The 26877-nt window shown below is 42.9% G+C and overlaps 1 protein-coding gene across 49 annotated transcripts in view; it reads left to right on the top strand.

Moving 5' to 3' along the window:
* Nucleotides 1–26877, top strand: part of MAP4 (microtubule associated protein 4) — a 233577-nt gene that overhangs the window by 157882 nt on the left and 48818 nt on the right. For 30 of the 49 annotated variants that reach the window (XM_055382294.2, XM_055382293.2, XM_055382282.2 and 27 more), the window contains 4 exons: nucleotides 5292–5405; nucleotides 8480–8602; nucleotides 10141–11364; nucleotides 12375–12497. In XM_055382294.2, coding sequence (XP_055238269.1) covers nucleotides 5292–5405; nucleotides 8480–8602; nucleotides 10141–11364; nucleotides 12375–12497 — 1584 coding nt within the window. The remainder of the gene's footprint in view (nucleotides 1–5291; nucleotides 5406–8479; nucleotides 8603–10140; nucleotides 11365–12374; nucleotides 12498–26877) is intronic. The other 19 variants (XM_055382296.2, XM_055382295.2, XM_055382292.2 and 16 more) reach the window with 2 other exon arrangements.

The following is a 26877-nucleotide window of genomic DNA, read 5'->3' as shown; positions in this document are numbered from 1 at the left end:
ACAATTCTTTTTTTTCTTTTTTTTGAGACAGAGTCTTGCTCTGTCGCCCAGGCTGGAGTGCAGTGGCGCGATCTCAGCTTACTGCAACCTCTGCCTCCTGAGTTCAAGCGATTCTCCTGCCTCAGCCTCCCATATAGCTGGAATTACAGGTGCCCACCACACCCAACTAATTGTATTTTTAGTAGAGACAAGGTTTCACCCTGTTGGCCAGGCTGATCTCAAACTCCTGACCTCAGATGATCTGCCCACCTCAGCCTCCCAAAGTGCTGGGATTACAGGTGTGAGCCACTGCGCCTGGCCAATAATTCACAGTACCATACAGTTTACCCATTTAAAGTATATAGTTCGGCCAGATTCAGTGACTTGTGCCTGTAATCCCAGCACTTTGTGAGGCATAGGTGGGATGATCACTTGAGGCCAAGAGTTTGAGACCAGCCTGAACAACATAATGGGATTCTGTCTCTACAAAAAATTTTAAAAGTTAGCTGGTTGTGGCAGCACATGCCTGTAGTCCTAGCTACTCGGGAGGCTGGGGTGGGGGAATCACTTGAGTCTGCCACTTCAAAGCTGCAGTTACCTAGGATCGTGCTGCTGTACTCTAGCGTGGGCAACACAGCAAGACCCTGTCCCTGATAGATGTGTAGACAGACAGACAGAGACAGATAGGTAGAATAGATAGAGTAGATAAATGGAGTAACTTAGGTCAGGCGTGGTGGCTCACACTTGTAATCCCAGCACTTTGGGAGGCCGAGGCAGGCGGATCACCTGAGGTCAGGAGTTCGAGGCCAGCCCGGCCAACATGGTGAAACCTCGTCTCAACTAAAAATAAAAAAATCAGCCGGGCATGGTGGCGGGCGCCTGTAATCCCAGCTACTTGGGAGGCTGAGGTTGGAGGATCATTTGAGCCCGGGAGGCGGAGGTTGCAGTGAGCCGAGACTGTCCCACTGAACTCCAGCTTGGGTGACAGAGCCAGACCCTGTCTCAATGAAATAAATAAAATAGAGTAACTTAATTCCACTGAATTGGCCGGGCGTGGTGGCTCACGCCTGTAATCCCAGCACTTTGGGAGGCTGAGGTGGGCAGATCACCTGAGGTCAGGAGTTCGAGACCAGCCTGGCCAACATGGTGAAACCCCATCTCTACTAAAAATATAAAAAAATAGCCAGGCATAGTGGTGCGCACCTGTAATTCCAGCTACTCGGGAGGCTGAGGCAGGAGAATCACTTGAGCCCAGGAGGCAGAGGTTGCAGTGAGCCAAGATTGTGCCATTGTACTCCAGCTTGGGCAACGAGTGAAACTCTGTCTCCAAAAAAATTCCGCTGAATTGTATTCTATCTACTTACCTATCTATTTATCTATTTATGGTTATAACCATAACCAGATTCAATTTTAGAACACTTTTATTACCACAAAAAGAAACTCTGTACCTTTTAAATATCACCTCCATCTCCCTATCCACTGCAACCCTAAGCAACTACCAATTTGCTTTTTGTCTCTATAAATTTGCTTAGATTGGACATTTTATATAGAGGGAATCATATAAAGTGGCTTCTTTGTGACTGCTTCTTTTCACTTAGCATACTGTTTTGAGGAGTCCTGCATTTTGTGGCATGTATCAGTACTTTCTTTATGGACACATAATACTCCATTGTATGGCTATACCATATTTTGTTCATTATTTTATTTTTTTGAGACAGAATCTCCCTCTGTCGCCCAGGCTGGAGTGCAGTGGCACAGTCTGGGCTCACTGCAGCCTTGACCGCCCGAGCTCAAATGATAAATACATAAATAATTTAAATCAGGAAGAAGAGGAGCCAGCAAGGGTAACAAAGGAATGACCAATTTTGAGTAGGAAAAAAAATTCAGCGGAGTTTAATTTCCTCAGCGGAAAGTTGAGTGTGGTAGTCAACTGCCAAGATGGTGTCCAATGATCCCTGCCTCCTGGTATTGATACCCTTGTGTAGTCACCTCCCATGTGGTACTGTAGAATAGATGGCAGAAATAATAGTGTGTCATTTCTAAGATTAAATTACAGAAAATATCATAGCTTCAGCCGGGCGCGGTGGCTCACGCCTGTAATCACAGCACTTTGGGAGGCTGAGGCAGGTGGATCACGAGGTCAAGAGATGGAGACCATCCTGGCCAACATGGTGAAACCCCGTCTCTCCTAAAAATACAAAAAATTAGCCCGGTGTGGTGGCGGATGCCTGTAGGCCCAGCTACTCGGGAGGCTGAGGCAGGAGAATTGCTTGAACCTGGGAGGCGGAGGTTGCAGTAAGCTGAGATCACGCCACTGCACTCCAGCCTGGGCGACAGAGCGAGACTCCATCTCAAAAAAAAAAAATATCGTAGCTTCCATCTTGATCACTCTGTGTTCACTCATCATGAGGAAAGCCAGCTGATATAGAGAGGCACACATGGGAGAGGAGCAGAGGCCTCCATTCAATGGCCACGTAAGCCATCTTAACAGGCAGGTTCTGCAGCCCCAGTCAAGTCTTCAGATCACCACAGCCCCTGGCCAACCGCTGGACTGCAACCTTGTGAGAAACCCTAGTCATGGAGTTGGGGGAGAAATAGGTTCTGGGGCACATTTTGAAGGTCAAGGGCAATGGATTTTCTGATGGGTTGGCTGTGGTGTGTGAAAAAGAGGAGGTCCAGGATGACTCCAAGGTTTTTTGCAAAAAACATAGAAGGATAGAATGCCATTAGAGATGGAAAGACTATATAATGAGTAGATTTGGAAACATGCTACATAAAAGTCTGAAAATAAGGGGAGAGGTCTAGGGGTCTTGAATTATAAATTCAGGTGTCATCAACCTGTAGATGGAATTTTAAACTGTGGGATTAGAGGAGAGGGAATATAGAGAGAGAAAAGGTTTGTCCTCCCCCTCATAACCACTCAGTTCTTTAGTTCTCAGCTTAAATACTTATCAAGCAAAGATCTCCCTTGACTTGAACCAAAATATATCCTGTGGCTAAATGTTCCCATCCCTGACCTTGTACATCTTTGGGTTTTTTAGAGCATACTGGGTCTGCCATGTGGTAGGCACCCAGTAAAAAATGAATGACTAAATGACAGAACTCTGTAAGAATCATCTGTTTTTACATGTAATTTAGCAAGCTCCCATCTTAAAGTGCAAACCATCCAGAATTTACTCTGTTTGATGCTTTAAGAATCCTTTTTTCCCTCAAGGGAAGTGTGAGAGGCAGAGCAAGCAGCGAGCTACCCCAAACTGTATAGAACTGGGAAGAATGAATATTTATCATCTCTCTCATATTCTATCTCCCCTACTTTTCTTTTTCTTAATTTTGTTCTGTTTTTATTATTTATTTTGAGATGGGGTTTCACTTTGTCACCCAGGCTGTAGCTCAGTGGTATAACCACGGCTCACCACAGACTCAACCTCCCCAGGCTCAAGTGATCCTCCCACCTCAGCCTTCCGAGTAGCTGGGACTGCAGGCATGCGCTACCATGCCTGGCTAATTTTTCCGTTTTTTGAAAATAAGGGTTTTTTTTTTTTTTTAAACAAAAAACAGGCTGTGTTTTTTGTTTTTAAAGATGGGCGGTCTCGGTGTGTTGCCCAGACAGGAGTGCAGTGACTAATCACAGTCGCCATATCATAGTGCACTGCAGCCTTGAACCCCTGGGCTCAAGAAGATCCTCCCACCTCAGCCTCTCAAGTAGCTGGGGTGTGTGCCACTTTTCCAGGCTCCCATGGTTTTCTGAAGAAGAAGCCTCAACAAGTTTCCCAATATTGCGTTCTGCTTGTTCACACTTCCCGATGCAGTGGTCTCCCCTAATCCTGAAATTTCTTACAAAAAGAGGGTGGTATAGCTGCCTCAGAGCCAAGAAAATGAACATTCTCTCAAGGCCTGGGCTTTTATGCGGCTGTCTCTGACAATTGAAGTGTCTTAAGGGAGTGATGTGTTAGTGTCACTCAGGAACTAGTTGGAAATGCAGATTCTCAGGAACCAGCAATCTTTATTTTAACAAGCCTTCAGGATGATTAAGATAATAAAATAAATTCCAAGAAGGCCTCTTCAGAAAGTGGAACTCTTGTTTAGCCTGAACAGCTTTGCTTTTTTTTCTTTTATCTTTTTTTTTTTTCTTTTTTTTTTGAGACAGTCTCACTCTATCACCCAGGCTGGAGTGCAGTGGCGCCGTCTCGGGTCACTGCCACCTCTGCCTCCCGGGTTCAAGCGATTTTCCTGCCTCAGCCTCCCGGGTAGCTGGGACTACAGGCACGTGCCACCACACCTGACTAATTTTTTTATATTTTTAGTAGAGACGGGGTTTCACTCTATTAGCCAGGATGGTCTCAATCTCCTGACCTCGTGATCCGCCCCCCTTGGCCTCCCAAAGTGCTGGGATTACAGGCATGAACCACCATGCCCGGCCCTGCTTTTTTTTCATGTACAAAAGCACAAAGAGTTTACCTGATGTTTTGAGTGCTTTTATTCATGCCAGCTCCTGAGTCAAGAGTTTATTTCTTCTGTTAGGATAACAATTGTTTATCTTGTCCCATTCAGACAGTTTTGAAATGCTGTTTTCTTCATCATGTCCACATGAGGTGAAAAATTACTTGTTGGTTTTTTTTTAAGCTTCTTAATGGCTCTGTCTTTTTAAAAAGTAACTTAAAATGAATGTTATATAAATATATATTGAAAATTTAGTTTTCTCTATACTTTCACCTCTTAGAGTGTTTGTTATACAGTTGAGCATTAGTTGCCCTTTTTGTTTTATACATTTGTTGGCTATCTGATGTACATAACCAAATCTTAGAGAAGGGATTATTTATTATTAACTCATAACAAATGAATTAGTGAATATTGATTCTCTACCATGTGCAGTCACATATGATTTCGGTTTACTTACTATTGACAACTCATCTATATTCATCATAGGATAATAAGAAATATTGGCCGGGCATGGTGGCTCACGCCTGTAATCCTAACACTTTGGGAGGCCGAGGTGGGCAGATCACTTGAGATCAGGAGTTTGAGACTAGCCTGGCCAACGTGGAGAAACCTTGTCTCTACAAAAAAATACAAAAATTAGCCAGGCATGGTGGCGGGCACCTGTAATCCCAGCTACTTAAGAGGCTGAGACAGGAGAATTGCTTGAACCTGGGAGGTGGAGGTTGCAGTGAACCAAGATGGCACCACTGCACTCCAGCCTTGGCAACAGAGCAAGACTCGACCTCAAAAAAAAAAAAAAAAGAAAGAAAGAAATATTAATCTTTCTAGTTGCATTCACCAGGAACGAGTTTTGGATTTCTTCTATATTCCAGATCCCTTTAAGATGTACCATGATGATGACCTGGCAGATTTGGTCTTTCCCTCCAGTGCGACAGCTGATACTTCAATATTTGCAGGACAAAATGATCCCTTGAAAGACAGTTACGGTATGGCTTCTTCAAATGGATTTATTCTGTAGGGAAGGAAAAAAATTTTTTCTTTACTCATCTTTGGTTCACTGACTAGGGCTCTGTGACAAAAGATTAACAAGAAAAAAGAGACCAAAGTTTAAAATGTGAATTTAATATGTACATGAGAGGTACCTAGGGAATGAGTAACTCCACAAGAGGTGGCTTTAGAATTCCACCTTATATAGCTTCTTCAATAAAGAATGATAAATTTTTTTTTTTGAGAGGTGAGATGAAGGAAAAGACTTTTGAGTCTCTAGGGGCCGCAAATTGTGGGAGACAGGTAAATGGTAGGTAAAAGCTAGTTAGTAAAGGTTGCTATGTAGATTCCTATGGTGCCATCTCCAGGCTAATAATAGCCTTCAGCTTAAAAAAGTCCTTATGCCAAAGTAGCATATTTTGGGGTGGCATATTCTGGTGTCCTTTAGTTGTTTAATGCCAAACAATCAACATGGCCTTTCACACATAACCTTTGAAGTTAACCACTAAGAAAAGTCAGATTTAGGGGCTGTGGGTGTGACAAGGCTCTCTTTGGATTAATCAAAGGAGACAATTCACAGATTCACAGTTGGGCTGTCATCTCCCCTTTTTTTTTGAGACAGGGTCTCACTCTGTCACCCAGGTTGGAGTGCAGTGATGCGATCACGGCCCACTGCAGCCTTGGCCTCCTGGTCAGGTGATCCTCCCACCTCAATCTCCTGAGCAGCTGGGATTACAGGTGTGTACCACTATGCCTGGCTAATTTTTTGTAGAGATGGGGTTTTGCCACGTTGCCCAGGCTGGTCTTGAACTCCTGGGCTCAAGTGATCCACCCGCTTCAGCCTCCCAAAGTGCTGAGATTACAGGCGTGAGCCTTTGCACCCAGCCACATTTGTCTACTTCTTCATTTACAGCCAGACACAGTGGCTCATGCCTGTAACCCTAGCACTTTGGGAAGCTGAGGTGACAGGATTGCTTGAGCCCAGCAATTTGAAACCAATCTGGGCAACATAGGGAGATCCTGTCCTACAAAAAATTTTAAAATTCAGCCAGGCATGGTGGCACATGCCTGTAGTCTCAGCTACTCAAGAGGCTGAGGTGGAAGGATTGTTTGAGCCCAGAAGGTCGAGGCTGCATTGAGCCATGATCATGCCACTGTACTCCAGCCTGGACAACAGAGTTGAGACCCTGTCTTAAAAAAAAAAAAAAAAAAAAAAAAAAAAAAAAAAAAACCATCTGGGTGCAGTGGCACACGCCTGTAATCCCAGCACTTTGGGAGGCCAAGGCGGATGGATCACTTGAGACCAGGAGTTCGAGACCAGCCTGGCCAAAATGGTGAAATCCCGTCTCTACTAAAAATACAAAAATTAGGCTGGGCCTAATGGCTCATGCCTGTAATCCCAGCACTTTGGGAGGCAGAGGCGGGCAGATCACCTGAGGTCAGGAGTTTGAGACCAGCCTGGCCAACATGATGAAACCCCATCTCTGCTAAAAATAGAAAAATTAGGCCGAGTGTGGTGGCTCATGCCTGTAATCCCAGCACTTTGGGAGACGGAGGTGGGCAGATCACCTGAGGTCAGGAGTTCGAGACCAGCCTGGCCAACATGGTGAAACACTGTCTCTACTAAAAATACAAAAATTAGCTGGGAGTGGTGGCAGACACCTATAATCCCAGCTACTCAGGAGGCTGAGTCAGAAGAATCACTTGAACCTAGGAGGTGGAGGTTGCATTGAGCTGAGATTGTGCCATTGCACTCCAGCCTGGGCAACGAGCAAGACTCCATCTCAAAAATTAATAAATAAATATAATAAAAATAAGAAAATTAGCTGGGCATGGTGGCGCATGCCTGTACTCCCAGCTACTCAGGAGGCTGAGGCAGGAGAATCACTTGAACCTGGGAGGTGGAGGTTGTAGTGAGCTGAGATCACACCATTGTACTCCAGCCTGGGCAACAGAGTGAGACTCCATCTCAAAAACAACAACAACAACAACAACAAAACTGCTACAAAGTATTTTAATAAAATTGTCTTCTAATGTTGGAAAGGGAGGTGTTAATCTCATTTTGCAGATGAAGAAATTAAGACTCGCAGTTTTTTACTATAGTATATTATGTTGGTTGTGGTGTTGGAACTAGAGTTCAATCATTAATATTTTGAATCTTTATATTACCCTTTATATATTATATAGAAGGTAGCCAGTGAATGTTGATTAATGGCACTACTGGGATATACTATACCACCTACTAACAACTAGCTAAAACCTGAAGAATGTCAGCAGTGTTTCCTTTAAAACTTGTTTGCGTTGTCGGCCGGGCACGGTGTCTCACACCTGTAATCCCAGCACGTTGGGAGGCCAAGGCAGGTGGATCATGAGGTCAGGAGTTCGAGACCAATCTGGCCAACATAGTGACACCCCATCTCTATTAAAAATACAAAAAAATTAGCCAGGTGTGGTGGTGTGTGCTTGTAGTCCCAGCTACTTGAGAGGCTGAGGCAGGAGAATGGTGTGAACCCTGGTGGCAGAGATTGCAGCGAGCCGAGATCGTGCCATTGCACTCCAGCCCAGGTGACAGTGGGAGACTCTGTCTCAAAAAAAGAAAAAAAACTTTTTTTGCATTGTTTTTTATTAGTCTGTGTCTTCCTGGCAATATATGCAGCTGATTTTAAATATCAAATACCTCTTAGGCCGGGCACGGTGGTTCCCGCCTGTAATCCCAGCACTTTGGGAGGCCGAGGCGGGTGGATCAAGAGGTCAGGAGATCGAGACTATCCGGCCTAACACGGTGAAACCCCGCCTCTACTAAAAATACAAAAAATTAGCCGGGCGCTGTGGCAGGCGCCTGTAGTCCCAGCTACTCGGGAGGCTGAGGCAGGAGAATGGCGTGAACCCGGGAAGCGGAGCTTGCAGTGAGCCGAGATCACACCACTGCACTCTGTCTGCGTGGGCAACAGAGCGAAACTCCGTCTCAAAAAAACAAACAAACAAAACAAAACAAAACAAAAATATATCAAATACCTTTTGTTTCCAATGTTTACTAAGTTTCAAAATGTATTTGTTTGTGTTTCAATATTAGGTATGTCTCCCTGCAACACAGCTGTTGTACCTCAGGGGTGGTCTGTGGAAGCCTTAAACTCTCCACACTCAGAGTCCTTTGTTTCCCCAGAGGCTGTTGCAGAACCTCCTCAGCCAACGGCAGGTAAACTATTAGAGACTCCCTTTATCAGTTAATGGTTGCAGTATTGGTAATCAATATAAATCATCAGGTGTATTTTTTAGCAGCTTACAGCAGGTATAAAAATTTCAGAACAATCACAAATGTTTTGCTTATATTAGTGATATCACCACTGGAGGAATTAAATTGTTGAACTATAACACTTAGGGTTAACGGGCACATAAATACTTTTTTAAATTTTTTAACATATATATTTTTTTTTCATCACATTTTCGTTGTATTAGGTATCAGAATTTTTTTTTAAATTCAGTACAGATTTACGGCCTGGTGTGGTGGCTCACACTTATAATCCCAGCACTTTGGGAAGCTGAGGCAGGCAGATCACTTGAGGCCAGGAGTTCCAGACCAGCCCAGCCAACATGGTGAAACCCCATTTCTACAAAAAATACAAAAATTGGTCCAGGCACGGTGGCTCACACCTGTAATCCCAACACTTTGGGAGGCCAAGGCGGGCAGATCACCTGAGGTCAGGAGTTCGAGACCAGCCTGGCCAACATGGTGAAACCCCGTCTCTACCAAAAATACAAAAAATTAGCCGGGCATGGTGGCGGGTGCCTGTAATCCCAGCTACTAGGGAGGCTGAGGCAGGAGAATCACTTGAAACCGGAAGGCAGAGGTTGCTGTCAGCCGAGATTGCGCCACTGCACTCCAGCCTGGGTGAAAGAGCTAAATAAATAAATAAGCTCAGTGTGGTGGCATGTACCTATAATCCCAGCTACTAGGGAGGCTGAGACAGGAGAATCGCTTGAACCCGGGAGCCGAGATCATGCTACTGCACTCCAGCTTGGGCAACAGCGTGAGACCCTGTCTCAAAAAACAAAAACAAAAATTCAATACAGATTTAGAACTCTGGGGTTTTTCTTGATAGGAAGCATGACTGACCTGCTGTCCCACAGATTATCTTTCTAATACTAATTCTGTGCCCGTGTTATTTTTGAAGCCTATGTTTTCTCTCTTCTTTGCCATTTCTCCTCCACTACTTGTCCTCCCAGTATTTTACATCTTATTCTTCCAAGTGTTGAGACTGTCAAAGAGTAGGCAGAATATGTTACTTGACATTAGCTTCTTCTTCTTCTTCTTCTTTTTTTTTTGAGACGGACTCTTGCCCTGTCCCCCAGGCTGGAGTGCAATGCCGTGATCTCGGTTCATTGCAAACTCCGCCTCCTGGGTTCTAGCAATTCTCCTGCCTCAGCCTCCCAAGTAGCTGGGATTACAGGCGCCTGCCACCGCATGGCTAATTTCTGTATTTTTAGTAGAGACAGGGTTTCACCATGTTTGTCAGGCTGGTCTCGAACTCCTGACCTCAGATGATCCATCCGCCTCGGCCTCCCAAAGTTCTGGGATTACAGGCGTGAGCCACTGTGCCCGGCCTAACATTAATTCTTAGTTATGTGTACAGTCTTATGGTCACAAAAGCCAAATACTCTTATGCCTGAAGAAAGTAAGCATTTTTAATGCAAAGGTATGAGTAGACAATGATGTGTCCTAAATTTCCAATTTAGTTCCCTTAGAGCTAGCCAAGGAGATAGAAATGGCATCAGAAGAGAGGCCACCAGCACAAGCATTGGAAATAATGATGGGACTGAAGACTACTGACATGGCACCATCTAAAGAAACAGAGATGGCCCTCGCCAAGGACATGGCACTAGCTACAAAAACCGAGGTGGCATTGGCTAAAGATATGGAATCACCCACCAAATTAGATGTGACACTGGCCAAGGACATGCAGCCATCCCTGGAATCAGATATGGCCCTAGTCAAGGACATGGAACTACCCACAGAAAAAGAAGTGGCCCTGGTTAAGGATGTCAGATGGCCCACAGAAACAGATGTATCTTCAGCCAAGAATGTGGTACTGCCCACAGAAACAGAGGTAGCCCCAGCCAAGGATGTGACACTGTTGAAAGAAACAGAGAGGGCATCTCCTATAAAAATGGACTTGGCCCCTTCCAAGGACATGGGACCACCCAAAGAAAACAAGAAAGAAACAGAGAGGGCATCTCCTATAAAAATGGACTTGGCTCCTTCCAAGGACATGGGACCACCCAAAGAAAACAAGATAGTCCCAGCCAAGGATTTGGTATTACTCTCAGAAATAGAGGTGGCACAGGCTAACGACATTATATCATCCACAGAAATATCCTCTGCTGAGAAGGTGGCTTTGTCCTCAGAAACAGAGGTAGCCCTGGCCAGGGACATGACACTGCCCCCGGAAACCAACGTGATCTTGACCAAGGATAAAGCACTGCCTTTAGAAGCAGAGGTGGCCCCAGTCAAGGACATGGCTCAACTCCCAGAAACAGAAATAGCCCTGGGCAAGGATGTGGCTCCGTCCACAGTAAAAGAAGTGGGCTTGTTGAAGGACATGTCTCCACTATCAGAAACAGAAATGGCTCTGGGCAAGGATGTGACTCCACCTCCAGAAACAGAAGTAGTTCTCATCAAGAACGTATGTCTGCCTCCAGAAATGGAGGTGGCCCTGACTGAGGATCAGGTCCCAGCCCTCAAAACAGAAGCACCCCTGGCTAAGGATGGGGTTCTGACCCCGGCCAACAATGTGACTCCAGCCAAAGATGTTCCACCACTCTCAGAAACAGAGGCAACACCAGTTCCAATTAAAGACATGGAAATTGCACAAACACAAAAAGGAATAAGTGAGGATTCCCATTTAGAATCTCTGCAGGATGTGGGGCAGTCAGCTGCACCTACTGTCATGATTTCACCAGGTACGTGCTTGTGCTTATTCTCAGTATTTCTTTCTACCAGGTTGTAGTCTCGAGAAGACTAAGGACAAACATCATGCCAGGTAAAGTACAGACAGTCACGCTGTACTTTGCAAGTTTATTCATACTCCTGCTCTCCTAGACAACTCTTTCCCGCCTTTACCCTCCTCCCACCTCCAACACCTTTTCTATGTTCATTCTCTGCTGATTGTCCTGTTTTTCTTGCAGATAAGTCAAGCAATAAAATAGAACATCCACAAACTTCTATTCCATTATCTACCCAACTACTTGTATCTGTATCCATGGACTCTGCTTATGAAAACTCCCGTTTTTATAAGTAAACTGTTCCTGCTCCTAATTAAGACCAACCTCTCCTCATTTTGCCCTAGATTCCATCTCCTCTTTCCTACTCGATATATTGCCCCATGTATTCTTCCCTTTTTTGCCCCTCACACCAATTTAAATCTTTTTCCATTGGATCATTCCCACCCATTTAACAAACGTTTGTTATTTCTCCCATGTTAAAAAACGAAACATCGGCCGGGCATGGTGGCTCACACCTGTAATCCCAGCACTTTGGGCGGCCGAGGTGGGCAGATCACCTGAGGTCGGGAGTTCAAGACTAGACTGACTAACATGGAGAAACCCCATCTCCACTAAAAATACAAAATTAGCCGGGCGTGGTGGCACATGCCTGTAATCCCAGCTACTCGGGAGGCTGAGGCAGGAGAATCACTTGAACCTGGGAGACGGAGGTTGTGGTGAGCCGAGATCGCACCATTGCACTCCAGCCTGAGCAACAAAGAGTGAAAAACTCCATCTCCAAAAAAAAAAAAAAGTAACATAACTAGACATACCCTCCCAACTTCAGCTTCCAACTACCACTTCACTCCTTTGCTGCCCCTTGTAGGAGAACTCCTTAGAAACTAATCCCATATCCAATTTCTGGCATGTGGAAAATGGCTGAAATCATGCTTCTCTGAAACGTGTGTGGCTTTTGTTATTACCTTTAGAAACCGTCACAGGAACGGGGAAAAAGTGCAGCTTGCCGGCCGATGAGGATTCTGTGTTAGAAAAACTAGGGGAAAGGAAACCATGCAACAGTCAACCTTCTGAGCTTTCTTCAGAGACCTCAGGTAAGTTAGGAAAACAAAATGAACTCTTTGAAACAAATTAGGGGCGATAGAGTAGTGATGGTAGACATTGTCTCTAGTTCCCTGTTGTATGGTGGTAATCAGCAGTATAGTTTATGAAGTCAATTCTCTTAGACAGATTTTATCTGGTTTAGACAGAATGTCAGCTTGTTATATCTTTAAAAATTACTACTACAGCAAATCAGGATACCTAATTTTTTTTTCTCCACTGTTTTTTTTGTTGTTGTTGTCATTTTTTTTTTTTTTTTGAGACAGATTCTCACTCTGTCGCCCAGGCTGGCGTGCAATGGCGTGATCTTGGCTCACTGCATCCTCCACCTACTGGGTTCAAGTGATTCTCCTGCCTCAGCCTCCTGAGTAGCTGGGATTACAGGCGCCTGCCACCACGCCCGGCTAATTTTTAGTAGAGATGAGGTTTCACCATGTTGGCCAGGCTGGTCTCGAACTCCTGACCTCTGGTGATCCGCCCACCTCAGCCTCCCAAAGTGTTGGGATTACAGGCGTGAGCGACCGCGCCTGGCCTTCTCCACTGTTTTCATAGTGAAGAAAGGACACCCAAATTTTGATCTGGTTCAGCTATTCACTATTCTATCCTGTGTGGTCTTAGGCAAGTTACATAACTTGCCTATATCTCAGTTTACTCAGCTATAATATAAATTAATTGGTCAAATGTTCTCTAAAGCCTTACTAGTTACAGTGTTCCATGGCTCAACAGCATCTACATTACCTGAGAGGCTGGTAGAAATGCAGAATCTTGGGCTCTACCTTAGGCCTTTGTAATTATCATCTGCATTTTAATTAGATCCCCAGATAATTCTAATTTTCATTAAACTTTGAGAGGTACTGCTCTAAGATACTTTCCAATTTAAAGTTTGATTATTCAGTGAATTTTAAGATCACCTGTTTTTAATAATCCAGAAGCATATGTATATGATTATCAACTTGATTTTCTGTTTACTTTTCTGTGACTATGATTGGAATGTGGACATCCTGACATATGGGACATAAGGGGCCATGACTTATTTCACTTAGAATCTCTAATGCTTTGCACACTACCTAGCACAAGACTAGAGCTTAAATAAATGTGTGATTTTTTTTTTAAATGTTGTTTTACTGACTCAACAAATCAGTAAAGATTTATCAAGTGCTTATGGTATACAAAATACACCATGTTAAGGCATATAGATATTTAAGTCCCCGTCCTTGCCCCTGAATTATTATATTATAACCTGAATGAAGAGATAAGTTCTCAGGCATGAACTCTGAAACTCAAGATTTACATAATAATTGAATAAAATAGTATAAAAGATGGCACTGAATAGCTGCTGATTAATTGCTGAATTAAATGTTATAAATACTGGGGGATACTATAGCCTAGCAATTTTTTGAGCGATGCAATAATTAACCTGAGATATTAAACAAAGGCTAGGATTTAGAGGATATTGGAGGGGTAAGGACAAGAATGAAATCCACTATTTACATATTATAATATTCTTGGAAATCAATTTATTGGGTCAGACTTGACAGGAGCTGGCATATACCTGCTCTTAATGAGACTCTTGCCAGGATCTTGGATCCATATTATATTAACTGGGAGGAAGGTTAGACCAGATCACCTGCTGAAACTCTTCCAAAGGTACTCATCTTAATTGTTAAAATTAATTATCCTACTTAACATTATATATATTTCTCTGTCTTTTGGGAAGTACATTTAGGAGCAGAATGTTGAAATTTAACATATTTGTCTTTCAAAGTAGGATGCTCTGGTTCTGGAATTATGAGAATTTTTCTCTGACCAAAATGTGGATTCAGTATATTTTGTGTGTGTGCGTGAAGTGACTTAAGTCTGGCCTTCTGATCTAGTTCCCAGAATCTGTCTGTTTTGTTTGACAAGTATTAGTTTAATATTGGTGACCAAGTCTTAGAATTATAAATTTTGTCCAAAATCATGTATATTTAACTGAAGCAATTAATAAATTTCACCAAAAAGAGGCAAGCACTAAGAATGACCAATATAAATCAGATGAGATTTACAGGCAGTAAGTGCTTATTTTTAGAGGTTAAAAGATGTGAAATGTTTCATTTTTAAAAGTTCAATCCTGCTACTTCTGAAATTTCAAATATTTTATAAATGTTTGAAAACAATCTTTACCTGAGATGATGATCTGTTAAATATTTTTGCTAGTGCCAGTTAAAAGTGAGAAATATTTTAGAAAAAACTGTTTTCCTGAGCAAATTACAGTAAGTACTATATGTATTAGTGAAAATAGCCTCCTTAAATTAGTCATTATATGGTCTGGGTTTTTTGTTTGTTTGTTTGTTTTTTGTTGTTTTTAAGAAACAATAACAAGGAGTTTTTTGTTTGGAATTTTAGCCAACTTCATGTATTGCGGTACCCCTCCCACACAAGCCAAACAAGTTTGCAGACCCAGTGACCGCAGGTCAGCCCGGCCCAAGCCTGCCAGGGTCCCTCCTGAGCTGCTGGGAGGCTCTCCTCCATGGAAGACTCTTGATCACAGGCTGGGCCACTGCTCTTTGTCTGAGTCAGGTTGGGTCTCTGGTTCATCCTCCTGTGGTGGGCCTGGGAACCAAAGAAAAAGTATTCATGTTGACTCACTTGAACCCCAGAGGGATCTTGGCAGGGAGGCTTGGGATATAGAAAGCACACCAATAATGATGAAGAAAAAGAAGAAGAAACCAAAGCAAAAGAGATATTCTCAACCCCGGGCTGGAGGACCTTCAGATGATGACAATGCAGATAAGCCTAAAGGTCATCCATTTGCAGCTGACACACAAAAATCAGGTGTTCTCCCCAGCCAGCCTACCACTGTGGGTACAGAATATGGACTTGTATCTGGAGAAAACTTGAAAAGGGAGTGTGTAGTTAACTCCAGTGCAGCCAGACTGGTAGCTGAGAACTTTGTCTCAGAGAGTCTCAGAATTCCTTTATATCCTTCTGAAGAAGCCCCCAAAACTGCAATAAGTTCTCAGTCTAAGCTGAGAGTAGAGGAAGAGAGCAAAAGTAACAAGTCAGTACTACAAAGCCAAGACAAGAAATTGCTGAAGCAACATGAATACAAACCACAGCCTGCACCCCACCTGAAGACTCCTGTAGATAAAAGCCAGTCAGTAGGCCCTCTCAATCTGAAAGGACCCCTAGCAGAAGTTTCTGCATACAATGTAGAAACTCCTTTGGATATCGGACTTAAAGAGGGTTGCTCTCCTTTCTTGGACCAAGAGGTTATGGGTGTAGTTTCAAAACCCACAGCAGCAAAAGAAATACCAAATTTGATACCCACTTTGATAGCAAGTAATCCATTAGAATGTAATCTAAAAGAAGGGAATAATGAAAGTAAAATGACTAAACTGCAGAATGTCAAACTGAAGGAGTTTCCTGAAGGAGCTGAAGAGGATAAAGAACTAAAAAAGGAAGCTTTTCCCAACGAAAGACAAGAGATCAGCATCTCTACTTCTGAGCAGCTGCAGGGCCAAGTGTTGGTACAGGTCCCTGGGGTAGAGAATGAACCATTTAAGAGAATGGCAATGGCAGGTGATGGCAAAAGCAGGAAGGGAAGGGGAAGTTCTGGGAAAATGAGAACAGATTCTGGGAAGGTAAAAGCAAAATCTGAGCTGCCATTTCTTCTGGACAGCCAAAAGGACGGAAGGGCTGTTCTCATACCGAGTGAGCCAGTCTCTAAAACTGAAGGAATGACTACTCAGGATAAGAGTGAGGAGCTGGGGCTGAATTCTTCAAAGCAACCAGGCACTAAGGCTGATCTCACGGAGGCAGTGGTGATGGGGGAGCCTAAAGAGATGACTCAGCCTAAGGTGGCAGGCACCATGCAGGCATTGATTCCTTTGGAAAGTGAATCAGGCATGACTCAGACTTCTGGTGTTAGCACAGAAACAGGAGATGTAGTCAAAGATATGGGTGTCAGTAACCAGAGCAAGGAAGGAAGGTGTCCATGGAAGGATCATGAGGCAGCTCCCTGGATTTCTGAAAAGCCTAAAAAGAGAGGCAATGAAGGCAAAAGCAAAAAGTTTAAAAATAATTATTCCACACAGCCTGCTAGAATGGAGAGGAAGGAAGAAATCCTTAACCCACCTTTTGAAGGGAAGGATGGAGATGCTGGTAGTATTCCCCATAAAAGCAAGGAAATAGGATTTACTTTCCCCAAAATGCATGATTCTTCGTTCTCACATACACCAGATAAACCCACAGTGGAAGCAGTTGACAGGAAGGGTGGAAATTTTCAGGTTAATTTTGTTGAGCTTGGGACTCTTGGGGAAAACAAAATAAGCACAGTCAAGGCTTCTACTGTTACTGAACCACCTGCCAAGGTGACAGATGTGAGCTGCCAAGAGCAAATCCAGGGGGCAGGATTTGTTCCTTCAGTAGTATCTGAGGAGAATAAGACAGATGCAGCCAATAGATACATTGCGGTGGCTGACAAACCAAGTAAAAGGAGTAATGATGGAAAAAGTAAAAAGGTTAAAAATAGTTCTCCTGAGAAGCACATTCTGGAGAATAAGATAGATGCAACAAAAATACATGTTCCCATGGAAACCACAGGGGACCAGGGAATTGAAGGAATGGCCTGTATGGACGAAAATAGAAATATTACATTTACCTGTCCCAGAACACCATCAGAGCTGATAAATAAATCATCTCCTCTAGAGGTTCTGGAATCAGCAGCCTGTGAAAAACTGCCCACTCCTACTTCTCAAGTAGTAAAGGAAGGTGATTCCTTTCCAGATACCTTGGCAAAAAATGGGCAAGAGATAGCCCCAGCCCAGATTTCCAAATCATTAATGGTAGATAACTACACCAAAGATGGAGTCCCAGGTCAAGAAAGACCCAAGGGTCCCTCTGCTGTTGTGCCCTCTACAAGCACAGGAGGAGTTGCTCTACCTATTACAGCAGCCATAGAAACAGTTCACATTCATGGAGATCACTCTCTTAAGAATAAAGCTGAGCTTGCTGATTACATGAAAAATGAAGCAGGGATCGATGAAGGGCATGTGATAGGAGAATCTGAGTCAGTGCACAATGGTGCATCTAAGCATTCAGTAGAGAAAGTCACAGAGCTAGCAAAAGGTCACCTCCTTCCTGGAGTGCCAGTAGAAGACCAGAGCCTACCAGGAGAGGCCAGAGCCCTAGAAGGATATGCAGATAGAGGTAATTTCCCAGCACATCCAGTGAACGAAGAGAAAGAGACTAAAGAAGGGTCTGTTCCAGTTCAGATTCCTGACTTACTGGAAGACAAAGCACAAAAGCTCAGTTTTTGTGAGGACCAAAATGCTCAAGATAGAAATTCCAAAGGTTCAGATAGTTTGAATAAGAAGGTAGATCTGACTCTTTTGTCTCCAAAAAGTGAAAATGATAAATTGAAAGAAATTAGTCTGGCTTGTAAAATCACAGAATTGGAAAGTGTTTCCTTGCCAACACCAGAAATCCAGTCAGATTTCTTACATAGCAAAGTCAAAGCTCCTCCTTCAGAGGTGGCGGATACGTTAGTAATAATGACTGCTTCCAAGGGTGTTCGACTCCCAGAACCCAAAGATAAGATTTTGGAGACACCTCAGAAAATGACAGAAAAATCTGAATCAAAGACACCAGGAGAAGGGAAAAAGGAAGATAAAAGCAGAATGGCAGAACCAATGAAAGGCTACATGAGACCCACCAAGTCCCGAGGACTTACTCCACTTTTGCCAAAGTCTACAATCCAGGAACAAGAGAGATATAAGCAACTGAAGTCCGCTGGTATGAACCTGCCATGGGGAAATGTGTGTGCTTGTGGCTTTTGAGTCAGCATCAGAAAGGCAAAGAGCTTGTGTCTTGGCTCCATCCAGACTCTAATCATCCTTGTTAATCATTGGTTTGTTGGCATGAAACCTGTAACTGCTACGGTGTGTTTTCTGCAGCCAATGTGTTCCTTGTGTCCTGCTTGAGGAGGCTGGTAACTTGGTTGCATGCCTTTTTTACCCAGCACTGAACGTTGAATTTTAGGGGAAGTTGAATTTTCAATGAATTGTCTAACAAAAGACCTATCATCATCCATTTCTTAATTTTTTTAAAATTGTGCCTCCTATGTATCAAGTTTACAGCTAAATTTTAATCATTACTTGGTATAAGGATTCACAGGAGGAAAGAAAATATTTCATGTCTAGCTATGTGCACGAGATTTTTTTCAATTTATATGTAGCTTGTGCTGGTGGGACTAAATATCCAAACTGCTTTTAGGTTAAATGAAATCAGTCCACCTCCTTATGAGGAAATGGTGGCCTCAAACCAGCATTGGTAGGCACCGATTTATTTGTGTTTCTAGTAATGGGAAATGATCTCTCAATGATACAGATACATTTTTTGACCACTTTGTTGCTTATATCCATTGCCCCACAGTTCCATGTGGGTTTGAGTTTTGGGCATAGTCTGTGTCCATCAAACATAGTCCGTAAAACTTGCCCATGTTGTGTTCCTCATAATTTTACTCTTTTTTGGCTCTATTCAGTCAAGTAATTGGAATGAGATTAAGAAGATGATTCCTTTAAGATTTAGAAATGGTAGCCCCGTTTCCCCCCACCCCCAATTCCCCAAAAAAGTATACATTTAATCGTGGCTTCCCTGAATCTAGCTTTCAAAAAATGTTCCCTTGTCTTTGAGATTTTTCACAGCCTACAAGTGACACTATTTCTTAATCACTGTTTCCCAGCTTGCATGATGTAGCTACTAACTCCAGAATTTAAAAAAAACACCAATTGGTTTTAGTAGCCAGTCAGGCTTTTAGAGAGGTTTCATCATGGGATTGTGTTCTGCATGGTATGGACTTGTTCTTTTGGGTAAAGCTTGTCTATGCATGAGTATGTACCCACTAAGGAATACTGCTGTGTGAGTAAAGAATGCTAAAGGTTGTTATTTGCATAAGACATTCTCATCTTCTCTGTTTTTATCTTCTATTAGCTACCCTATTACCAAGGCAGAAAATGAAATAGTATGTAGAGGGCTTTCCAGCATTCATTGAGATTTCCAGTGTTCTATCCAGTTCTTCTCGTTTTGGTTTCTAGACCCATTCTTTAGTTTCAGCAGTGATCTAAAAGTTAACATGTAATTTCTGTGAAATCCCAGCCATCTCTTTTTGCTCAGTATTTCCGAAGAAATGCAGAAAGAGGATTTGTTTTTCTTGAGGAAGCAAGACCAGTACTGCAGAACTTTTGGGGCCCTGCCTGGGTCAGGTCAGGCTCAGAGACTGTATTAGCAGTGGCCTTACAGAGTGGGTATGGGAAGGATAATGGGTTTGGGACAAAATTTATTGTTTCTTCTATAAATTCTACCACACCTTTCCCCTGAGGACAATGTATACCTTTTTAATAGTTAAAAAAAATTTTAAAACTAATTGTCAAATAGGTTAATACATTCACATGGTACAAAGGAGTATACAGTAAAACGTAAGTTGGCCTCCCTCCATTAACCGCCTTCCAGCTTTCCCTCTCCAGAGGCAACCAGTGTTCGCAATAGCTTATATATCCTTCCAGACAATTTATGTATAATAAGCAATAACATATATATTTCCTGATTTCATATAAATGAGACGTATACATACATACTGATGTGTGCTATTCTTTTTACACTTAATTTTTAAAGAGATCTTTTAAGACTCAGTATAAAGAAGCCAGGCGCAGTGGCTCACACCTATAATCCCAGCACTTTGGGAGGCCGAGGCAGGCGGATCACCTGAGGTCAGGAGTTCGAGACCAGCCTGACCAACGTGGAGAAACCCCATCTCTACTAAAAATACAAAATTAGCTGGGTGTGGTGGCACATGCCTGTAATCCCAGCTACTTGGGAGGATGAGGCAGGAAAATCACTTGAATCTGGGAGGTGGAGGTTGCAGTGAGCCGAGATCGTGCCACTGCACCCCAGCCTGGGCAACAAGAGGGAAACTCCATTTCAAAAAAAAAAAAGAATCAGTATAAAGAAAGAGGCCTCTTTTTTTTGTTTTTTTTTTTTTTTAATCTTTTTTCCTGGTACATGTCTCTAGATATGACTCATTGTTTTTTGATAGCTGTATACTCTTTCATTACATAGGTATATACTAATGTATTATAGTACTTTTTTTTTTTTTTTTTTTTGAGACAGAGTTTCGCTCTCATTGCCCACGAAGGAGTGCAATGGCATGATCTCGGTTCACCGCAACCTCTGCCTCCTGGGTTCAAGTGATTCTCCTGCCTCAGCCTCCCAAGTAGCTGGGATTACAGGCATGCACCACCACGCCCAGCTAATTTTGTATTTTTAATAGAGACGGGGTTTCTCCATGTTGGTCAGGCTGATCTCAAACTCCCAACCTCAGGTGATCTGTCTGCCTCAGCCTCCCCATAGTGTTGGAATTACAGGTGTTGAGCCACCGTGCCTGGCCAGTACTTCTTTACTGATGCACATTTAGGTGTTTTAGGTGTTTCCCAACTTTTTTTCATTAGAAATATGGTACATAAACTATCTTTGTATCTATAGGATGTCATCCTCATGTGTGTGCGTCTGTGTAATAAAAAGGGGCTCCGGAGTAAGAATCTCTGGTTTGAAGAATATGTATTCATAATTTTGATGGGTGTTCCATATTGCTCTCTGTAGGCCCACAGAGATGTCCCTTGTAGAGAAAGGTACATCTCTACTCCCACCCTCAACATAGACAAATACCTGTTTCCCTGCCTTTCTCTACTAGTGTGATTTTTTTTTTTTTTTTTTTTGGTTATGTGTACTGATCTAATCGGTGAAAAATTATTTCATGGCATAGATTTTGTGTGTGTGGTGTTTTTTGTTTGTTTTTTTGTTTTTTGAGACAGAGTTTCACTCTTGTTGCCCAGGCTGGAGTGCAATGGCGCGATCTTGGCTCACTGCAACCTCCACCTCCCAGGTTCAAGCGATTCTCCTACCTCAGCCTCCCTAGTAGCTAGGATTATAGGTGCCTGCCACCACGCTCAGCTAATTTTTTGTATTTTTAGTAGAGCTGGGTTTCACTATGTTGGCCAGGCTGGTCTTGAACTCCTGACCTTAGACGATCCACTTGCCTCAGCCTCCCAAAGTGCTGGGATTACAGGCATGAGCTACCATGCCTGGCTGTGTTTTATTTTTTTTTAATGACTTCTTCATGTATTAACAAGTTTATAAAAGCCAATCCATGCTCTGAAATTATGAAAATATTTTCTTTTCTCTTCTATTAATATTTTTCATTTTAAATTGTTGGCCAATCTAGAATTTGCTTATTTGTTTGTGGGGTTTTTTTTTTTGTTGTTGTTGTTGTTTTGGTATGTTTTGTTTATAAGGTTGTGAGGCAGGGTTACTTGGTCATCCCACCATCGTGTTTATAATCAATCTCCCACTGAACTGCCACCTTTGTCATACCCTAAATTTCTGCATGTATTTGGTCTATTTCTGGACTTTCTTTCCCGATCCATTGATCTTTCCACCAGGCTTCCTAATATATTTTAATATCTAATAGGGCTAGCCCAACCCCTTGCCCTATTATTCTTTTTCAGAGTTGTCCTATTCTTATTTTTTAGTTTTGTAGAAGAAAAATTAATCCACTCAATATTTTTCTTGAAGTCACTGTTTCTAGCTTATCGTAGGGAGAGTTTATGTCTTGCATATCGAGTTTTTCTGTCGAACAGCATAATGTGTTCACATGTTTTGTTAGTCCATCACTGGTGTTTATCTTTGTTCCTCACTTTGAATCATTCATGTTAACTGCCCTGCCCCCATATTGCTACCAATTCTCACATATCTTGTTCTCATTCGTCTTGTGGTCAAATGGTGTCACCCATGGTTTCCATTGTTTGGACAGTAAAGATATTACAAATGGTGCTGGCCGGGCACAGTGGCTCACACCTGTAGTCCCAGCACTTTGGGAGGCTGAGGTAGGCAAATCACTTGAGGCCAGGAATTCAAGACCAGCCTGGCCAACATGGTGAAACCCCATCTCTACTAAAAAATACAAAAAGTAGCCACGCATGATGGTGCATGCCTGTAATTCCAGCTACTCAGGAGACTGAGGTAGGAGAATCACTCTTGAACCCAAGAGGCAGAGGTTCCAGTAAGCCAAGATCACAACACTGCCCTCCAGCCTGGGCGATAGAATGAGTGAGACTCCACCCCCTGCCCCGTCCCCCTCCAGCCCCCCGCCCAAAAAAAAAATATATTATTAGTGGTGTTAGTAAAAATAATAGTACCTCTAACTAATCCGGGTGTTAATGATAATAGCACCGGCCAGGCGCGGCAGATCACCTCAGGTCGGGAGTTCGAGACCAGCCTGGCCAACATGGTGAAACCCCATCTCTACTAAAAATACAAAAATTAGCTGGGTGTGACGGCACACGCCTGTAATGCCAGCTACTCAGGAGGCTCAGGAGAATTTCTTGAACCTAGGAGGCAGAGGTTGCAGTGAGCCAAGATCGCACCACTGCACTCCAGCCTGGGAGACAGAGTGAGACTCCATCTCAAAAAAAAAATAATAATAATAATAGCACCTACCACCTATTGAGTTGATTTTATTTGCCTGGTTATCTGGAAATAGGTAAATAGATCGTACACACACACATAAAATAACACTATTAAAGATTATCTCCATTTTTCAGGTGAGAAAATGGAGGCTGTCAAGGTCACATAGCTGGTGAAGTGCCAGGGTTAGAATTTGAATCCAAGTCTTCATGTTTCTAAGATCCATGCTTTTCTTAGACTTGCTTCAGAAGCTTCCGGAAGTTTCAGGTACTTAAAAAGAAAAAGATGAAGGTTGACAATTAGTAAACATAAAATAGACTTTTTTTAGTATCTAGGCACTAATTAAACACTTTTCTACTTGGAGAAATAAAGATACATCATGAAAACATAAACTGTGAATTAGAGGTTAATTTAGGATTAGAATCTAGGTCTTTTGACTCTGTCTAGCATTTTATTGTCCAGCGAGAGTCTGTGTTTGATTTATTTACGTGTACTTTTTAACACCCAGCCTAGAGCTTTATATATACATGATGGCTAATGACATTTTTTGAATTATAAGTGAATTATCTTTTTGCTGATCTTACCCTGTTTAGAAGTAGGGAAAGTGAATATATTGCCAAAGTCTCTTCCAGCTTACTGTTTGCTCTACTGTTATTTTTTCATGCTGCTGTCAAATTTAGGGAAACTTTAACAGAAGGTTTCTTTGCATACTATGCATGTTCTTCCAGGCAGGGAAGATTAATGCAATACATCAGGAAGTCTAAGCTCAACTTTTCAGAAAAGGACTTTTTTTTTTTTTTTTTTTTTTTTGAGACAGAGTCTCGCTCTTTCGCCCAGGCGAGAGTGCAGTGGCGCGATCTCGGCTCACTGCACGCTCTGCCTCCCAGGTTCACGCCATTCTCCTGCCTCAGCCTCCCGAGTAGCTGGGACTACAGGTGCCCACCACTATGCCTGGCTAATTTTTTGTATTTTTAGTAGAGACAGGGTTTCACTGTGTTAGCCAGGATGGTCTCGATCTCCTGACCTCGTGATCCGCCCGCCTTGGCCTCCCAAAGTGCTGGGATTACAAGGGTGAGCCACAGCACCTGGCCAGAAAAGGACTTCTTATGGGATTGTGTTTTTTGTGAAGGGAAGCACAAACTTGAAAGGATGATCCACATTAGATTCCAGTACCCGCTCCATGTTAGTTGTTCCCCTGGAAACCAAGTAGAACTGTGAGTGACAGTGTACTTGCTATGCTGCTACTGTGAATGGGACAGTTTGGGATCCCTGTAAATAGGCCCTCCCTTTGCCATAGTGAAGCCTGGTCTTCTTATAATCTGGCTTTCATTTCTTTCTTCAGTTTGCTTGAGCTCATCAACTGTCTACCAGCAGCTGGGAATGTCAGTTTATGGTGAGAAACTCTCTTGGTGTGAAACTTGAAGTAATTTATAAACCCAGAATTCTAACAGTTTCAAGGCCCTTGTACATAAATAAAATATGTTCAGCAGATGAAAAAACCATTTGTTATCTTAGAACTTGCTACTATTTTACAACTGGAGAAGTACCCATTTGGTAATGTCTTTTCTTAACTGTAGTGCCATTTGTGAAGTTCCTCTCCTCATTACTCTCACCCCACTTGCCCTCTGATTCAACTGGCTTTTTTTTTTTTTTTTTTTTTTTTTGAGACAGAGTCTCCCTCTGTCGCCCAGGCAGGAGTGCAGTGGCACAATCTCGGCTCACTGCAACCTCTGGCTCCTGGGTTCAAGCAGTTCTCCTGCCTCAGCCTCCTGAGTAGTTGGGATTATAGGCATGTGTCACCACGCCCGGCTAATTTTTGTATTTTTAGTAGAGATGGGGTTTAACCATGTTAGCCAGTCTGGTCTCGAACTCCTGACCTCGTGATCCACCCACCTCGGCCTCCCAAAGTGCTGGGACTACAGCCATGAGCCACTGTGCCTAACCCCACTGGCTTTTTTTTTACTACCATGCTGTTGAAATTTATTGGGACTAGTCACACAGCTAAAAATAGCTACCATTTATTGAACCTTACTATATACTCATTGCCATCCTAAACTCTTAACCTCCAAAAAATACTGTGTGGTCATTACCTTGTTTGAGCCAGAACATTTAAATATTCTTTGAAATTAATCAAGCAACAATTGATTATCCTACTTTGTTTTGTTAAATTTGTATTTATTTTTTTGAGACGAGGTATCACTTTGTCACCCAGGCTGAAGTGCAGTGTCATGATCACGGCTTACTACAGCCTCTACCTCCCAGGCTCAAGTAATCCTCCTGCCTCAGCCTCCCAAGTAGTTGAGACTACAGGTGTGCACCACCATACCTGGTGAATATTTTTTGTAGAGATGGGGTCTCACTCTATTGCCCAGGCTAGTCTCAAACTCCTGGCCTCAAGCAATCCTTCCTCCTTGGCCTCCCAAAGTGCTGAGATTCTAGGTGTGAGGCACCATGCCTGGCTTGAATATCCTACTTTAAAAGAAGCTTCTTCCCCTCATATTCCCTCATCCTTCACTTGTACCCTCTGGTTGACAAATAGCATTGGGGGATTCTGAACACACTGTTAAAATAAAAACTTAGTTTTGATTTACAGTATTGCAGATATAGTTATTTCTTTAAGATATGGAGGTGACAGTAAGGGGGCTTCCATTCTTTTTTTTTTTTTTAAATAGGGTCTTGCTCAATTGCCCAGGCTGGGGTGCAATGGTACAGTCTCAGCTGACTACAGCCTCCGCCTCCTGGGCTCAGGTGATACTCCCACCTCAGTCGCAAGTAGCTGGAACTACAGGTGTGTGCCACCGTGCCCGGCTAATTTTTGTATTTTTTGTAGAGGCTGGGTTTGGCCATGTTGCACAATCTAGTCTTGAACTCCTGAGCTCAAGTGATCCATCCACCTCGGCCTCCCAAAGTGTATAAACATTGCCTATTGCTCTGCAAATAGCAGACACACAGCATGATTTGTACTTTTTAGTATTTAGTTTATTCATTCATTCAGTAGATACCAAGTGACATTACTCCTACTCTAAAAATAGACTAATAAAACACATTCTCTACTCTTCAGAGATTCCAGGGTGGAAAACACAATTTTCCTCTAGTAAGAGAAGTTTACTCCTCTGAAAAAGGATAGAAGTGTGAGCTAGATCCTATGGAAATACAGAGCAGAAAGGGACTAAGTTTTCCTACAAGACCTGGAGAAATCTTCACACAGGAGACTCTGAAAGTATGGCTAAGAGTTTGCTGAGCAAATTAAGGTAAAGAATTCTAGGGGACAGCTGTGTAAAGGCATACATAGTGAAGTGCAGGTTCATTCATGGAATAAAGTCAAGTTTGGGAAACAGGGACATCTGTTAAACATTTTGAGATGAAATTGGGGAAAAGAAAGTAAGCTCCTAAAGGATCCTAGGGGTATTGTGTGCCTCTAAAAGCAGAAGATCTTAGATTTTTGCTTGAAGAAATGGGTTATCTTTCTACCTAGTTTAGTTGGATGATTCTCTTTTGGGGAGGGCTATGGGAGGGTCCATACTAGACTTAAAAGAACAAAGACTTGATATTTCCAGGTTGTAGTTTTTAGAGTTGTTGTTGTTGTTGTTTTGAGACAGTCTCCCTCTGTAGCCCAGGCTGGAGTGCAGTGGCGCCATCTCAGCTCACTGTAATCTCCACCTCCCAGGTTCAAGCGATTCTCCTGCCTCAGCCTCCTAAGTAGCTGGGACTACAGGTGCACACCACCACACCCAGCTAGTTTTTGTATTTTTAGTAGAGACGGGTTTCACCATGTTGGCCAGGCTAGTCTCAAACTCCAGACCTCAGGTGATGTGCCTGCCTCAGCCTCCCAAAGTGCTGGGATTACAGGCCTTAGCTATCATGCCCGGCCTT

Source organism: Gorilla gorilla, chromosome 2 (genome assembly GCF_029281585.2).
Source record: "Gorilla gorilla gorilla isolate KB3781 chromosome 2, NHGRI_mGorGor1-v2.1_pri, whole genome shotgun sequence".
Classification (NCBI taxonomy): domain Eukaryota; kingdom Metazoa; phylum Chordata; class Mammalia; order Primates; family Hominidae; genus Gorilla; species Gorilla gorilla.
The sequence above is the reverse complement of the archived record's forward strand: the minus strand, read 5'-3'. Positions and strand labels throughout refer to the sequence as shown.